Raw genomic sequence first — 17774 nt, 5'->3', positions numbered from 1 at the left:
CTCCCACTGAAAGACCTCATAACTTGGCTGCGAGGTCGAGGCTGCGATCGCGCAACCTCGGAGGCATCTTACTATTCACGGACCAAGAGAAGGCATTTGATAAGCAGGGTAATGAATACCTATTCAGCCAGCTGCATCAAGACAGAATTGACAAAGAATATGTCCGCATGGTGCGAGCTCTGTGTGCGCAACTGAAGACAATAATAGAACTACTGACCCCACCTCTACCGAACCATCTACATAGAGATCCAATGTTCGCCGAGCGTCCCATGCGGAAATTCAATACATCGCGCACTTATTCATGTGGCGGTATACGCTCGCGGCTTTTTGCCCATCCGCCGCGGAGCTTTTGTTCCTGGATCCATCGATGCATGTCCTTTCTGTGGAGTGCGGGAGACCGCGGAACACATTTTACTTGAGTGTATCCTCCCTACCTCACTCCTGGATCGCCTGAGAGAACTGTTTGAGCTACCAGGAACACCATACCCCTCCGTCCAGTATCTCAACCCGCTGCCCAGCGAAGCACGAAAGCAGTTCGTTCTGAATCTCGTCGAAATAAACGATCAAATTTGGACCACGAGATGCCGAGCAGTCTTCAGCGCAAAAACACCGTCTTCTCGAGGTGAAGAAAATTAGGAAGGAGCTGTGGTTTCATCTTGAACGCGAAAGGCGCCACCTCGGCAAGAAAAACTTCTACGAAGAATGGGGACACCCTGTGATAATTTTCAAGGAAGAAAATGGAAATATCGAAGTAAGGTATTAGAAGATTTGCCCGCGTCATGCTTTGACCCGCCGGATTAGCGCGGGCGTGGTACACTGGCACTGCGACCCCACCCCCAATATTCTAGTTCACTGTAACGGCGGTGATCCCCCGCACCAACTTTTGTGGTGCGGGAGGCCTGGCCTGGGGTTACCGTAGAAAGATGGTCGCTGGTTGAGGCCTGCACCCTCACAGGAGGACTGCACGTGGTGCATCCTCCCTTCCATCTGACACGGAAAGTCAGCAAAACAAGGTTAAAACAGTAGCGCAAGTATGCCTTTGTCACAGACGCAGGTGCACATGCATGAGACTTGCCATCGGCGCGTATTGCCCTGAAAGTATAACGTTTGTTTGTCAAGCAGGATAAAAGAACAACTCAAAACAGCAGCGGGGCCGAGATTATGACAGCGTTCACTGTGGACGCGACAAAGCCAAAGCAGCAACGTTAGAAAATGTTGCGTCTCTCCTTTAAAAAATATTGTGTGCACCGCGTTACTATGAGCCAAAAAATCTCCTGTTCAGATTTTTTTTTTTTTTTTGAAGTCTTGCTATAGAAAGTCTTTAGTTTCCGAATCAAACGATAGTTCTCCTGGTGATTATTTGTGAGGCATTCAGCCGTCTTGTACCATCCCCGCGTATAAGCCGCAGAACTCGGTTGACGTCCACCCGGAGACCGCTATTTCCTAGCTAGCGTCCTGTCAGGCGTTTGCATTGAGCAACGCTATTTTCCTGTGAACAGCCAATGAGGTCGCGTAAGGGAAATTTGATGATGGCTTCTTCATTGCTGCTCCTAAACCTAACGCAATAATGACAGTCGGGAGGACGCAAGCTGCCGGCACCGCTCTGAACTGTACCCTGCAAAGTCGGCCAGCGTCGGGCGTATGCGACCGGCGCTAGGAACGTGAGCGTCATGTCCCTAGTCAACTGGAACCGGTGCGGCGGCCGGCCGCCCATCTTCGAGTTTTATGTCACCGAGTTCCCGTTGCCCGAAGAAGGCAACTTCAGGGCGATATGCAAAGTTTGCAACACCTCCATCAGTGCATCCCGCCGGGCCACATCCAACCTGATATCGCATATGAAGGCGAGTCTGTTGTTGCATGCAACGCCCGCCAAACTTTGCCGCAAATGTGCCGGCGCCGCGCGACCAATCGTAAGCTCGTAGCGCAGCCAGGGAGCGTCGCTGAAAAGCTGCTTGTATAAATAATGACATGGTTCTCCCCCCGCATCTGGCTCGCGCGTCAGACATCTGGCAGACTGAGGCTGGCGCTCTGTCGCTGTGTTGCTGCCAATCTTGACAGCTCGCCCGCACCTAGCGAGCGTACAGGAACCGAACTTCGGCGGGCCTCGGCATAAACACGCAGATGCTTCTGCAGTGGTCTCAGTTGATTTCTCTTTGTCTCTTGTTCTGTACTTTACCTCCCATGCCTATTCCACCTGCGTCTGCAGTGATATCCTTGTCGGGCACCTTCAGTGCTTGAAGGAATGTATGTGCCAGGTCTATTTTGCGCCTCTAGAAATTCGTGTCTCACGCAGGGCAAAGCAGATGTTTCCTAGCTTGGTTACTCAGTGAAGGCGAAGCTTGTGGGCATCACTAGGCACACAAATAACGGGCTCTACCGTTGGATCCCTTCAAAGCGAAATCATTTTGTGAACGCCTGTTTGTGTCGTAGCTGTTGCGATTGACGTCCGGCGTATCAATCCATGGTATGGCGTTAATTAGTTTTGCCTTATTATCCTTCTCTGCGCCGCACATCGATGCCGGTGTTAATTACGAAGCTAGTTAATTGAATCTGGCGCCCGTAATTTGCCCAGCGCTAGCTGTCACGAAGGTACTTGTTTCTACATGTTCTTTATTTACTAGCGCCACTCCGTGTCGTTGGCTTGTTCGCCCATTCAGGCAAAGGATGGTAACTAAAGGAAGAATCCTAGTGCTTCATTGCCACTCTTCCAACCTTTAGGAAGATGGCATACTTGTAACGAGGGCCATTGGTAATTTCATACATTAGAGGAAGATTTTGTAAGAGTGCAGCCCATGGCTCTTTGACTGAACTTTCAATTGGCAGCCCTATGATTCCTTCCTAACTGGTAAAATAGCATAGTTTCTCAGGTCCGTTTGGCTTTTAATGGGTACACACCTAACAAAATGCAAATTGTAGCTCAGTGCTTTGGTAAGTGGGACTGCAGGTGAGGTGTGGAACTTGGAAAACAAATAGTAGTGTGTAGTCCTGAGCTGTGTATATATCAAATGAACATTCAAGAGGCACAGGAGTAGAGGCACTGAATTGGCCAACTTTCAGGGCAATAGACTAGTTTTTGTATTATTTACATATGCACAGAAATTAAAAGAGACAGCTAAGACTTAGACACTACAAATTGTGGAGATGCATTGCTTAAGTCAGCCAAAGTTTGTGAGTAGCATTATTACTAGCATGACTGTGAAACTCCGTGCTCTGCATATTGTCGATTTCATCGCCAATATTTGTGCTTGATACAGCATTTGATGCGTAGATGTCACTGTTCAGATTCTAGAGCCTGGTTCACATTGTGGAAACAGTTGGTCGACTCTGTTGGGCGACAGCGTTTTCGTGTAATGTTGGCGACCCTGTCACACCGAACACGAACTATCCGGGAATATGTCTCTGTCATCCTGCTACCTGAAACGGAAGCTTCTGCGGGAACACTTGGCGAACTCCTTATCACACTGAAGAGAACAACTTCAGCAATGCTACTTCGCTGTCCCACGAGCGTAGAAGCTCGTATGGTCCCGTATCGCTCGCGTGCTCTCTTGCATGGGCGACTCCTGCGCACGGAAGAGGGGAACCAACGTGGCCTTGCCACATCTGGTTTCAATGCGGCACCCTGCCCGACTGCTTGTAAGACGCCGTACCGCAGCATACAACAAAACAATGAAGGGGACCTTTTTTTTTTTTTTTTTTTTTCCGAGTGCTGTTTGCAAGGACGAAAACCATTTAAAAAACTATCAATCACCGTTAAGTGCATGCTATGGTGGTATGTTCTCGCCAGGATTTTCGCTCGGCCAGCAAACAAGCCAAACACTGCTAACGACCGCTGTTTGCATTTAGTTTTCGTTGTCCAAGTCTGTCATACCGATGTAACTCCCCGGCAACCTGCCTTGTTTCTCAGTTGTTCGGGCAGTGTGACAAGCTGTTTGGAAACAAGTTTCTTGGAAAACAAGTTTCCGGCTTGATGGGCAGACATGTTTTGTCCATGCCACTGTTGTGTACCCGCTGTGTGAACTGGGCTTTAGGCATCATTTCAAGTCGTGCATCACCCTGCCTAGGGTGCAGCGCCTGCAGTGTTCAAGGTAATGTATTGCCAATCGCAAGGCTAGCATATTAATTTGAAAATGGTACACCAGCAGAAAGACAAGGGCAGCACTGTCATCTTTTTTCTATTTACTTTCGTGCTGGTGCAGTGTTTTTGCCTCAGTGTGTAACCAACTTGGCCGTCATTTGTGTTGTATAGCTGGTATGTTCCACATAGAGTATACAGTGCAGTCAAATGCATGCATGCTCAAGACAGGATTGGACTATGTGATTGATGCTGAAGCCATCATTTTTTATCATCTCAAGCCAGCAGTAACACTTAGAAGTTGATGCACTGTCGCGATCACAATAATGCGGACCTGGGATCCATTCCACGCCACCTAATGGCGCACGCCCGCTCTCAAATCTGTGGCAGGCAACTCTGTATCCTCATCAATATTTTTCCACTTTGATGGCTAGTGCACGGAGACACTGTAAGGTAATAGTCTTCGTCAGCCACCGTGATCTCTATCAAGGGAAATTTCGTGGAATATTTGCGATGTATTCAACTTCTATGTCCGCTTTTGCTCCAAAGAAGTAGAACAGCTTGCGGGCACCAAAGAAGTAGAACAGCTTGCGTAACCATACACCTCACTTGTACTCTGTGGTGTTCAGCTGTGCAGGCAGGAACCAAACAGTTGCAGCGAAGAATGCTGATTGAACTCCTATATTCCATTACACAAGTAAATAACGGGTGCCAGCACAGCTGGGTTGCCGTCGGCGAGGTGCTAGCAAGAAATGCGCCGCGGTATATACACCCTTATCAGGGGGGGCGTGTCCCAGTTAGTGCACATGTCTGTATCAGTTGGCACGCAACCACAACACTCTCCATCTTTAGAAACAAACAGCACATGCACTGTCAGGAACAAGGTGCTTATTAGGTAACGTGTCAACTGTCCCATACCAACAGCGCAAGCATCCTGGCGTGTACCATGACAATGGCAGTGCTGGCCGGATGGTGGATGTGGCAAGCATGCCTCAGCCAGTGGCTGGTGGCGGCGGCAGCCAACTGGGCTCGGTGCAGCAGTACGTGGATCAGCGGCAACAGCAAGTGACGGACGCATTGGTGAGCCTGCTGGCGGGCAGCCTTCTGGATCCAGGCATTGTGGACACACGCGAGTTCCGGCGCCTACTGGGCCTGCTGGACGCCAATTATGAAGCCCCGACATCATCGCAGCTGGTCTACGGACTGCTACCCGGCCGCCGGTGGAGCCTACAGCAGCGCGCCATGCTCTTGCTGGAGACGGCACAGAGCGTGGCTCTCACGCAGGTGAGCAAGCAGCGACCAGTCGTAGCATGGCATTTTTGAAGGAATACTGAGCACAATTCCGTTGAGCCTCCATTCTTATGTATTCATGGAACTTTTGCAACTCTGTTGATGACAATTCTTCAGCAGATGAAAGACGCTTTCATTGCTTAAAAATAGCACTGGAAAATGCTTTACTGCGACTTCGATTTGAACTCTTGTCATAGTTGACACGAAGTATTATGGGGTCAGATTGCTTGTTTTCAGCTTCCTTATGCGATAGAACTGCAACAGTGGCAGCTGTGAAGAAGATTCAGGGACATGGTCTTTTGTTTTTGTATTTTGTACACAAAAGGCACCAGCTGACGCCTTAAATGAGAAATTGTTGGAAGTAGTAGTACACATCGTTCTTTTCTCACTCTTCAACTTTTCCGAGCTCCGCTCAGTGGTCATATTCTGCATGCTCTGAGTGGCAAATGAAACAGGAGCAAAGTAAAGTTGACCACAGAGAGACACAGCAACCAAAGCACTGTGTGTGCCAAACTGTGTAAGGGGCGATCCATTGTCAGACATTCTGGCTTCTGCTGTTGCTTCTGTTTCTTTCTCAGATAGAAACAAGTAAATCAAAGCAAAATCAAAATAAAAATGGCATCAGTTTGAAAATATAGTGCCGAACTGGCAGCCTTCAAACTAAACTTCAATTCGTCAGCTTATTGAGCCCTGAAAAAATGCATCTATAGGAATGACAATTCCAATAGGCCAGGTTCTAACATAGTGCTGTGCTGTTTACCACCTTCCCTCAAGTGCACCCATCACTCAGTGCAGGACATGCACACGTCTTCTACAAAGTCGAGCCTGACACTGTCCTCACCCACTAATGCTGTGCAGTTTCGGGTGACACGAAGCAGTTCACTGTCTCAAAGGTGTGGAAACCTAGACACAGCACATTTCACACACATATACCAACATCTGTCTTCCTCTTGAAGTGTTTGGCTTCATTTCAACTTGGCAGATCACCAGATGGCTGTAGTCAAGCAAGTAACCTTGGCAAGGCCAGAGTATTAGCCTCCATCAGAGTTGTTTTCCTTTAAAGAGCTAGAAGTGCATCTAGCCACAGGCATATGCTGTCTCATGGACGAAGACTTTAACAAGGAACAAAAATGGGGAGCGCCTAACCTCCTCCCTTAAGGGTGTGGTGCAGCAGTGTTAATGGCTTCCATCTGCCAGCTATCCTTGCAAATCCTCGTTCATGTGCGTGCACTTTGCTGCTCATTTAATCAGTCATCTTTTAATTCATGCCTTTATTATCCAACGCACTTATTAGCATGCATTCCAAAGATGCTACATTGTATGAAAGACCACCCAGCATAGGTGTAAATCTGCACAAACATGGCCACGTTGCCTAGTTGCAGTGTGTCTAACTTGAAATCCCAGGGTCCTGACAAGCTGGATTCCCATTTCACCCTCCCATCTCAAAGGCAAAGCTGAAATTGGCAGCGCCTGCTGATTTCGGCCATGTCATGTGGTCTTGTGACATTGCACAACCCGACGACCAATCAATTCATGGCTACGCAGCCCATCAGCTACAACATTCCAGAGCTATTCCATGCCTTTTGCTCACAACGTTGATGCCGACAACATCAAAGCTGTATGATCTTTAGTACTGGGCCTTTAACGTTATTGCATTAAAAAACAAGCAACACGACAAGCTGATAAAAGGCTGAATTTAAGTCTATCCACTACTCATAAGAGGATGCATGCAAAGTAACAGAACACTTATGGAACATAATGGAGTGTCTTTTGCTGGATTTTCTAATCTGCATACAGTGGACGTACGTGAACAGCTTTGTGCAACCCCACAGAGTGCTGCAGTCCAGAGTATAGCTGCGGAGATGAGTCCAACTATCGATGAATCAGTGACATATGTTCAGAAAAGAAAGCCTCTACTCAGTGTTCCGCAGTTTGTAAACGGCATTATGCTGGCCTTTTAGCACAAGGTGAACTATGCAAGTGTGCACACAATCTGAAAACAGCCACGTAGCTACTTGGTCTCACTCTAAATGCAAAACAAGAAAGAAAAGAGGTGATTTTGCCGGTCATTTTTATGAGCATGAATTGTTTTTTTCCCCCCATTCTCAGCAGATGCAGGCAAACACTGTTGTAAACCAACAGCCTGCACTGCAAAATTTCCAGTCTATATTTCAAGAACAAAAATAACATTTGTTCTAATAGCACGAACATAGCACTGCAGAACACCACCATTCCTCCTTTCTGATCTGAGTTCGAACTGGCACTCCGGCTTGGCAAGGAGCTTCGGTGACCGATGCCTTAGAGCACAGATTCTAAAACTTGGTTTTGCAGAATCCTGAGGTTTTTGGAGTGCCTTTTGTGGCTTCCGGAACTCAACCTGAATCCATGCATGTCTCAACTCACTTCATTACGTACTAATCATGCTGCTGTCCATTGTCGACTGTTTCACATGTTGCCAGTCAATATTAATTGAATTTGGTCATTTTTTAAGGCGCTCTATTGTGCATACTTCTTTTTGGCATGCACTCCAAGGCTGGAGCGAGCGTACAGGTGGTTGCTCAGCCCCTTTTATGAAAGCTGTTGGGTTTTCCCCGAAATAAAATTGATTAAGAACAATGTTGATCCTTGCAACATTCATCCATCATCGAAATGATAGACATGTAATAGGAACTGCCATGATATTATAGTGACTAAACCAGGTCACAAAATATACGAGTGCTGCAGCTTGCTTGCAGGAGACAACATGGAGCGAGAGTTTAGGTTTAATCTCAAATAAGCAAAGGTAAACATAAGCAACTGACTCACTTATCTTGTTGCACATTTGCTGCATGTCTCTAATCAAGGCATAATTGGTTTGAGAGAATCTATCAGTGTGCAGTACAGTGAAACTTCACCTGAACGAACTTCAAGGGACCTTAGGAAAATGTTTGTTGAAGTGAAAGCTCGCTGAACTGAAATAAGAGCGTGGAAGCTTATTTCCATTAGCTCCAAGAAACATCCAGTGTTAGAATCATATCTCAACCCGATTTCAATTTGTCCCTGCACTCATTTGCAAGCGAAGAAAGCAGTAAGCTTTAAAAGAGTTAAATGTTCGACTAGTTCCAGTTCTGACATCACGCATATAATATTTAGCGCAAAATGACAGAAAGACAGGACGAACAGTGCCCGTGTTCGTCCTATCTTTCTGTCGTCCTGCTGTTTTGCGGTAAATATTATACTCGTAATGCAGTAACCTTTTTGTAGCACTTTAGAACTTAGAACTGCAGTGGTCTTGGCCTCAGTCACTGTGTGCAAGCTCCTGTGAACCTCGTCGGGCACAGCGGTCTGCTGGGCAGCAGAGGCATTAATTTCCTCCAAGCATATCATTCCTTCAGATCACGATTAACCAGCATTCATACGTACGCCTTTCTTGGAGCTAAGAGGCTATGTAGGGCTGCAGATGTGGCTATGGATGACTGTGACTGTGGATCCAATTAAGCATGCAAAGCTAGCTAGTGCTTCCGCTGGATACAAGCTTGTTGTTTAGATAGCCAGTTAAGCTTAGAGCTATATGACGGCCAGTTTTCGTCACGCTGTAATAAAATGTGCTTCTCAACATACAAATATTCAGCAGAAAATGCACGTTGTTCTGGTTGAAATGCTCAGTATGATGTGGGAGACACAGGATGATGCTATAGAAAATGTTTGTAGAACTGAAATGAGCAGCAATTGAATTTCGTTAAAATGAAGGGCGTTTGCATAGCGTTCAATGGAGCGTCGGTGAGGGGATTTAATAAAGTTCGTTCAACTGAATACTCCATTTAAGTGATGTTCGTTCAAGTGGTATTTTACTGTTTTGCTATAACCTTCTCTGCTGTTTTGCCATACTCCGGAAAAAACTTTGTTCATCACAGCTTGGACGGCATTATTATCGAATGCAATGGTTGATTGGGGCTAAAGCAGTGCCACAGTGAAGCCATTTTGAAGCATTCACGATTCGTAAGTTTCAGGTTCCACGACTTGGCAATGTTCTTTTGGTAACATGGTTGCCATACAAACCAAATCCAAACCATACAAATTCAGAATGGTCAAAATGTTTTTTGTGCTTGTTATGATCGTTGTGGCATTGTTCGTGGTGCAGTTGTTTCGACTGTTGCTACAGTTTATGCGATGGCAACACGTCGTGCTCACTTTGAGTATAATGCTCATTTTAACAGCAGAATAATTCTGATGACTGAAGAGAACAGAAATTCTGCAACAGCTAGACGGCTGGATGTAGATAAGTCAACCATCCGTAGGTGGTGGGTGTGTAGGGGAAGTGCTGTTTAAACAAGAGCCTCAGCATAACGGTTTTTGTGGTCCTCACTATGGCCATCAAATATGCCATTGGAGCACACTGGCAATGCCAACCAGACTATGGTTTATCTGGGTATGCCATGGCCACAACTGCAGAGTATAGGTGCCCCAAAAGTCTGCATTAGGACCACTGAGAATGAAAAAAACCAGACTGATAGGGATGATGGCATGTCTGGCAGGTAGCCACAAATGAGACTTCCATGCATAATGTTTGGTGCTAGACGGTATTGAATAGCATATATTCCCAAAAAATGTGATCATTTTCTGTTTGGAGAAAAACTAGTTAAAAGGAATTGCTTGTATTTTAGATCAAAACCGTGTGATGCCGTCGACCAGGTGCGCTTCTTAAGCTGTGTAAATCGTGGCGTTGGATTCATTTCACAGCCACCTGACCCGTCAGGTGAAGAAGCTGGAGGATGCAAATACACTCCTTGTTGTTATTCTTGGGGGGATTACATCTGCACTGCAGCCGGTGGACATATCTGTAAATAAATGATTCAAGGGCAGGGCGCGGCAGTTCTGCTGTAATTATACCCAGGAGGACCAGGTCCTGGCAGCCCGAAGAAGAACCAAACGACCGTGCGCATTGCACTTCATCAAATGGGTGTCTACCGCTTGGTAAAGCCTGCTTGATGAATGACACGGACATTCATGCATTTAAAAAGTGCTCTGTCAGATGAGCTAGGCGGTACAAAGGATGGCATCATCTGGGAAGGCAACAGTGAGAAGGAGGACTCAGTTTCAGAGATCTCCGACTCCGAAAGCAAGGAAAATAAGTGAACATTTTCTCGAAAAGAGAAAATCTTGGCACAATGTTCATTAAAGATCCTGTTTTTTAACGTCCACTAACATAAACACAATCCATCTCGTGTTTGGCGCATGATAGCCTTAGTTGCATATGCGCCATTAAATCCAACACAACAACAACAACATGGGTGGAATGTAAAGTTGTCTTTCTCGTTACATTTGCAGTTTCATTACATTCAAATCAATATTGTATGCAGCATGTCACTTGTGTGTCAGCACGTTATAGTAAAGGGCTAATAATTTTTGTGTGCCCTGCTTTTGTACATCAAGTAACACTGTCTGTGGTGTTTTGCAAGGCACCATAGTGATGCTGTTGTATCCGCTCCACTACTACACTCACTGACAGCTTTTGTTGGCAGTGAAGGGAAGGTTACACAGGCGGAGCCTTCATAGCTATGTCATTCTGCCAAATTGTTTGGCAGTATGACAATGCAGCTGGCCACCTGATGCGTTGCTCTCTCTAAGGTAGCTTCACTCCTTCTATTATGTCTGATGTAGCTGATCCCATCAACGGAAGCTTCATGTAATAATGTTCCTGGCAAATCTTGCAGACTTTTTTTTTTCTTTCTAATGCTAATATTTGGGAGTCGTTTTGTTGATATAATATTTAAAGAGAAAGATAATAACTGCAGATGAGGATTATGCTCCGCTACAGTACACTTCTCTGCACCTTTGTATAAGGCATCAACTGAAGTGTTGACTCTGTCCCCGCTTCTTAATTGAGTCTTCATTTTCCTTATTAATATATAAAAAATGCATTTTACAAACAACATCATTATCTCTGAAAGTTACCCTTAAGACTACCCTTGGCTTGTTGTCCTAAACTAACCGCAAGTTACTTTTTGGATTCGTTCAACAAGCTCTTGAGAAGATATACAATTTGAATATAAAAGTAGATGTTTTTGTTCTGCCTTTCATCTTAAGGCATACAGTGTATTGGGAAATAGGCTTGGTCATGTAAAGATGTTGCCTCCTTTTATACTCGGAACGCAGCTGCCTCTGGTAACCTCTGATCATGTCTCTATTCTTTTCTTTGTGCCTCTCCTTCAGGATGTCTGGCTTGGATCCACGTCATGTGTTAGCGTGTGTGCACATTTCATCCTCAACTGGCGCCTGCGTACGGTGTTCCTGGCTGGCCGCTACTTTGTGGATGCCGAACCCGTTGAAAGCGTACAGCAGCTGCTGGCCGAGGCCCTGGCACAATACGGGCTGGGCGAGAAAGTGGCACACGCTGCTGTGTACGCTGCGGCCAGTGTGGTCCGCAGCTTTCAGACGTGCCTGCCTGGCTTCTCGGCCTGTGAGGAGGGGGCTGCCCTTCCGGGGTCGGCAGGTGCCCTGCCCGGAGCCAGTGAGGGAGACTGGAGGCCCCTGCCTGCTAGTCTCCTAACACTGGACTCGAAGGACCTTGGGCCGCTCTTTATGGAAGGGTTGGGTTGCTTTGCGGAGGCATTGCAGACTTGTGTAGCTGAAGGCCTCCGCGATGACCTCCATCTCGAAGCAGCAGTCAATAAGGTGGGTTGCCCTTAACTTTCTTCGAAGTCGTTCACGAGGTTGCAAAATCCCGTATGCATTTTGGTCGCTACCATTAGCTCCGAAGGCAGTTATGCATTGCACTATTGTCGAAAATAACGGCAGATAGATGCAGTCCTGGTGGCGGTGGATGTGTTTGAGTGGAGTTTGAGATTAAGGCACTCGTGTACTGTGCGTTGTCGGTGCTTGTTAAGCCTTTGCAGTCTAAAGCTTTCACCCACTTTGTAGCCCTAGCCCTTCTGGTCTAAAACAATTTTGCCAGTTTTAGGCAATGCAAAAGGAAAGAACAGAGCAACATGTCATGGAAGAAAAAAAGAGGAGAACCAGTGTGCAAGAATATCAAATCAACGGCTACACTGACTTTGTTTGAAAGGCAACACTTCAAAAATGCGTGCAGCATCACTGATTGCAGCGGAGCCTCTGTATGTATTAATGCACACAGGGAGACATACTTTTCTTTGCCTACTCCACTCAATACTTTTCAGTATGCAATGCCAGTCTTCTTCCTATTGTGTGTCTAGTCACTTGCCTTGCCCGTGCACGCCCACTGATGTGCCACGCCTAGCAGCTTGCGAGTCTGGTGGTGAAGGTTGCTGTGGCTATCTCTGCAAGAAAAAAAAACTTGGGGGACACTTAAAGGGGCAATGACAGGGCCGTTCGGTGTATTGCCGTTTTATACTGTGAATAATATACAGGTCTGTGATTCTACTCGCAAAGTTTTAGTGCCTAGCACGCAGTGCATATTAAAAAGAAAAATATGATAGAAATCGGAATCTGGAAACTCCTCCCACCTAGAGCGACTGCCATTATGAAATGCTCATGTAACGTCACAAGAGAATAGGCGGCGGAGCATCGTCTACGACGCAGGCTGCAATATCAAAGGACACGTCCCTTTTTTTGTTTGTGGAGCACCGACACTCACTTGGTCGTTCCTCATGTAGAAGTACTTGATGAAGATGTTCCTGCACAGAAGCGATATAGAGTAAGGCATGTTTTCTTCAACATAAGCCACGCTCACAGTCAGTAAGCTGCTTGATAGGTTTCTTAGCTTATCGACGCACTGATCTGTCGCATTACACCAGCAAAGATGAGCCAACGGTCGGTTATCACCGCAGTGTGAGGCTTTTGGCCCCGTGACGCCGACGGAACTGATCAGCATACGGTTGCCCGATCTGTTTTGGTCAGATCGGAGGCCAAACGAGAACTTGACATCAGATGAGTTAACGGCCTGAACAGCTGTGCTTGTCTGTAGCTTAACAGTGTTAGAAAAAGAAAAACAAGCAGCTACACTTTATATATTCCCCCTTGTAATCAGCAATGACCTTCTGCAGAAATGTTAGCCAGTGCCGAACTGTCGGCCTGTTCCGTGATGAAGTAGGCCAGTACGCAGGGTTCGGGTCTAGAGCTTCGACGACTATGGAGCACGCATTCACAAGCTTTAACGGTTGCATGTGGTCATCAAGTGTAGTTCTGGCAGTGGTGACCCCAAATCGATGACTGTTTACATTACAAAGCACATGCACATTGAGCGGGAAGCGTCGATGTGACCCTGCCTAGGGAGCACAGCCGGCAGCTGTCGGCACCGCTTGTGGGTACCCGTTGCAGGCAGGGGACATAACATCTATGGCGCTTCTTGCAGCGCTCTTGCAGTTTGTAAACAAATAAGGGTGTAACTGGTGTGAAAAGAAAATGTTTTTGGTATACTACCTAGTTCAGCTTGCATTTTATGCCGTACAAACAAGCAGCATACATCCATCATATACAAAAGCCATGTAAGTAAACATGCTGGGGTTACAGTTGTAATACGTGAATCAGCAGTATTTTATGGCTCACACACTAAATATCGAATGGTGTATATTTATGTTGAAGCACTCACGAGTCATTTGAACAAGCACTAGAAAAACGCTAGGTTAGGCTCGGGATTTGGCGGCGGCTGGGAGGCTCTTGTTTGGTGCGGGCAGTAAAGCGCATTTGAATCGCGTTGGGTTTTGTGATGACGGGACTGAAGCAGCAGTGGTGGCGCATGCTTTTGTGCACTGGCTGTGGCCAGACTGAACTTAGTTTTGCAAAGAATGCTTAAGTTTACCAGCCGAAAATAATTAAGTTTGACTAACACTTGCATAAGTCAAGTGGTACCACTTCGTTCAAAAGTTTTGTCTGCTCCTCTAATGTCGCAAGGTGTGCCCTCGCGTCAGCGTATGCTTGTTCGGGTTTTCCTCTTAGCTTTTGGACCGAAAGAGCAACAGGCAATAGCTCAGCAATCAGCAACACAACGCTAAGCCCTCCCCCCTTTTGCAGCGTTCAGGGTGGAAGGAAACGTTGGACATGTACCTTTTAGAAGCGGGAGCGCTTCTTGCTAAATAAAATAAGCTATATATCATAACGTACGAATGATATGCCTCAATTGTATGCTTAAATAACACAGCATGACCCCATCGATTTTGTACTCCTCGACGATCTCTAGATGGAAGCCCAAAACATGTCCAGGGATCACTAAGTCGCATGTTATAGTGAAGGCTTCTTAAAGAAAAAAGAGAATATGCAAATAAAATCTTTTTGTTGAAGACAAAAGAAGCTTTAAGCGACTACCGTCCATGGCATACATGCAACATTGCAGCCGACACCGCGAATAGCAGACAACATGTCTTTGTGATGTCAGCGGCCAATGGTTGCCAGACCAGGAAGCTGCTTTCAAAATAATAAAGAAAACATTCATTTTAAAAGTATCTACTACACCAAATGAGCTCAACTTTCGAGGAATTATAATTTAACGTGCGGGAGGTGAAATGTAATAATCAGTTTATGCTCAAATGTTATTTGTCATGACCCCTTTAAGCTCTACCTTGAAGGGCAAGATGCAGTAGCAATTCCCTGTTCGCTTACATGCTCTCGGCAACCAAAAGCATCGGAAGGTTGGTTCTTATTCGACCCTCCCACCTAAGAGGTGTAACCAAAGTCGGCAGCTGCTCACAGACCACTAAAGAGTTGATGCTTGGTCATGTCAGCTGCCAGGTACCACCTGTCAGCGCCATATTCATGATATTTCGCTCACAACACCGATGGCAGATTTTCTGTCTAACATGCCTTTTAACTCTATCGTGGTAAAAAGTTTGTGTTATATTGCTACACTGCTGACTCTCTTCTGGCGCCACCATGCGGCTGAACCATATATCTTGGCACGTGACAGTGCTTTTTTTTTTTTTCTTTCTTTCTTTTTTTTCCCCCCCTCTTTGAAATGAGCTCGGCGGTTCGGTGAGCTTCGCCCCAATTAACGTCTGTGCTGGTTTGCTTCTTCCTGCGTTTTTCAGAGACAGTGTTCATATTTCACACCTTGGTTCTGAATGCAATACGATGTTAATTCTGAGACTGACGAAGTGAAAAAAATTCACTGTTCAAAAGTGTAAGAATGATAGTTATTTGCGGAGTTCTATTTTGGGTTAGTTACGAAATGCACAAAAAATAACTGCTAGCTTTGTTTTTGTTTTTGTTTTTTTGTGCACACCCAGGTCAGCGGGCTTGTTGATTTGGCTCGAAGCTTGCCACAGGGGACTCTAGACTCGGTCCGCCAGGCGGTCGAGTCTGGCTGCTCCACGTGGCACGGACAACTGCGGGTGGTTCGGGCTACTGCTGGGTCGCCACTTGAGGTGCTACAAGGAGCCGCACCTGCCCTGGGCTTCACCCCCGATGACCTGGAGACCCTGCGAGAGCTATCCGAGCTCATGGAGCCTTTCGAAGAGGCCTTTCATCTCAGCCGTGGAGAGGGCCGCATTACAGCAAGCTACGTGGTGCCTTGCATCCGAGGACTTCGGGCACATCTCGAGGCGGCTCGGCCTTTCCGTCTCGTGTCAGCCGCAGGCCACCTCGCCACTGCACTTGCTACGCATCTAGCCAAGTTCGAAGGAAGCGAAACTTTTGCCCTGTGCTCGATGTTGGATCCTCGATTCAAACTCCGCTGGTGCGCGCAGGAGGAAGAAGAGCGGCAGAGGTTGACAGCACTGCTGAGTACCAAAGTTCAAGAGGCGGACGGGGACCGAGATCGTACGTCGCCACCCCAGTGCGATGAGCCACCGTGCGAGCGCCGGCAGAGCAAGCTGTTCCGCTACATGAGTCCCGGGGGTGTAGGGGGCGCCACTGAAGGGCCTCAGCATCAGGCGACACCCCAGTGCTGGGAGGTGAGCAGCTATCTGGCGACACCCTGCCTGCCCGAGACGGGCTGCCCCCTCGACTTCTGGCGTCAGCACCAGGGTCAGTACCCGAAGCTGGCCCAGCTGGCCTGCCGCCTCCTGAGCGTCCCAGCCACAGCGGCACACATCCTCCGCATGTGCCGCGTTGGGGGCAAGGTAGCCAACCCAGCCGACTTCCGCCTCAACGGAGTCACCTTTGAGAATCTCATGTTTATCAAGTGTAACCAGGGACTCAGGTAGTCCGGCATCTCCCTCGAATTTACCCCTTGACGTCTTTTCAGTGGCACCGCGTTTATCCTGACGAGTAGAGTATGTGGAAAGCATATGTTTTAAGTTGGCAGTGGCCCAGCTCTGGTAGTTGCACTGTCTTCATACCTTTGGCTATGTTCATGATATTGTGCAGTCAACTACAGTAGACTCCCCTTAACACAGGCTTAAAGAAACTATAAAAATTTCTTCATGTTGATCAAAATTTTCCCTCATAAGTGCAACCCCCCTACCCCCTGAGAACAATATGCAAGCGTGCCAGATGCGTGATAATAAAATGAAAAAAATATGACAGCAAGCATGAAGTAGCCTTGCTATCATGATAGTGCAAATGATATTTATTGCACTGCACACATTCAAAAGAATTAAAATGCCACTTATAAAAGCAGTGGACTTGCCATGGATTGCAGGTACTGCAACAATTTGTCCTAATTGAGACTGCATGTAAAGGGGTTAGTTCTGAGTTTATTATTTTTGCATTGAGTCTGTGAAAAAGGAACAAATTTCTTACATTCTTCGTTATTTTTGTGGGAAGCATCCAAACTAAGTTTGTCTTAACGAGAGCCTACTGTATATTGACTTGACTGTGTTGGTTGCACGAACCCTGTGATTGGGGCACATAGTTTGCCATTATGCAGGGAGGCTGAATAACTAGGTTTTTCTCATATCCATCATATGCAAGGTACAGATGAAAGTTATCTATACTCAGAGCTAGAGGTGCCAGATGATGGGAACTTGCGGCACCACTATGCTGTTAGTGTGAAACGGTGGCTAACCTCCCCCCTCTTTTTTTTTTTTTTCTTCCGCTTTAATTTTCTGAAAGGGCATTAAATAATGGCCCCTAAATGCCAATAGACTGTCATAATTACCCTGGGATAGCTGCAGCTGCAACAGTAATTGCAGCTCAACAAGGTGCCCTCTGAAGTAGGGCACAGTAAGTATGGGTCCAATAACTGTGGCCAGGGTGTCGAACCGGAACCGAACCCGGAACTGCATCTGAACTGGAACGATAGAGAGGAACCGTTCCAAACTGGTTCGGAACATGGTTCTGACCCATATGTTGAACTACATAGGGAACAATTAACAGTAAGCGATTTCTACGGTACCGGTTCTGACCCATATGTTGAACTACATAGGGAACAATTAACAGTAAGCGATTTCTACGGTACCTGTTAAAATGCCGCCTAGAGGTGTTCAAAGCTGAAACCACAGTAGCGAGCAACATAATTCGCCATGAAAAGACACAAGAAGCCTTTCATCTTCAGAGAATGTCGCTGAATCCGAACACC

At 46.6% G+C, this 17774-nt stretch overlaps 2 protein-coding genes across 2 annotated transcripts in view; one reads left to right on the top strand and one right to left on the bottom strand.

Annotated features, from left to right (window-relative positions):
* Positions 1-17774, bottom strand: part of LOC146207431 (uncharacterized) — a 262324-nt gene that overhangs the window by 190077 nt on the left and 54473 nt on the right. The gene's annotated exons all lie outside the window — the stretch shown is intronic.
* On the top strand, positions 1464-17590 carry LOC146207432 (zinc finger BED domain-containing protein 4-like). Its single transcript, XM_084587384.1, has 4 exons — positions 1464-1841; positions 4997-5356; positions 11555-12016; positions 15541-17590. Exons 1-4 carry the CDS (start codon positions 1671-1673, stop codon positions 16456-16458), a joined length of 1911 nt encoding a protein of 636 aa, XP_084443510.1. The 5' UTR covers positions 1464-1670; the 3' UTR covers positions 16459-17590.

The sequence above is a fragment of the Amblyomma maculatum genome, chromosome 1 (genome assembly GCF_055883805.1).
Source record: "Amblyomma maculatum isolate TAMU_Amacu chromosome 1, ASM5588380v1, whole genome shotgun sequence".
Classification (NCBI taxonomy): Eukaryota; Metazoa; Arthropoda; class Arachnida; order Ixodida; family Ixodidae; genus Amblyomma; species Amblyomma maculatum.
This window is presented reverse-complemented; position numbering and strand designations above follow the sequence as displayed.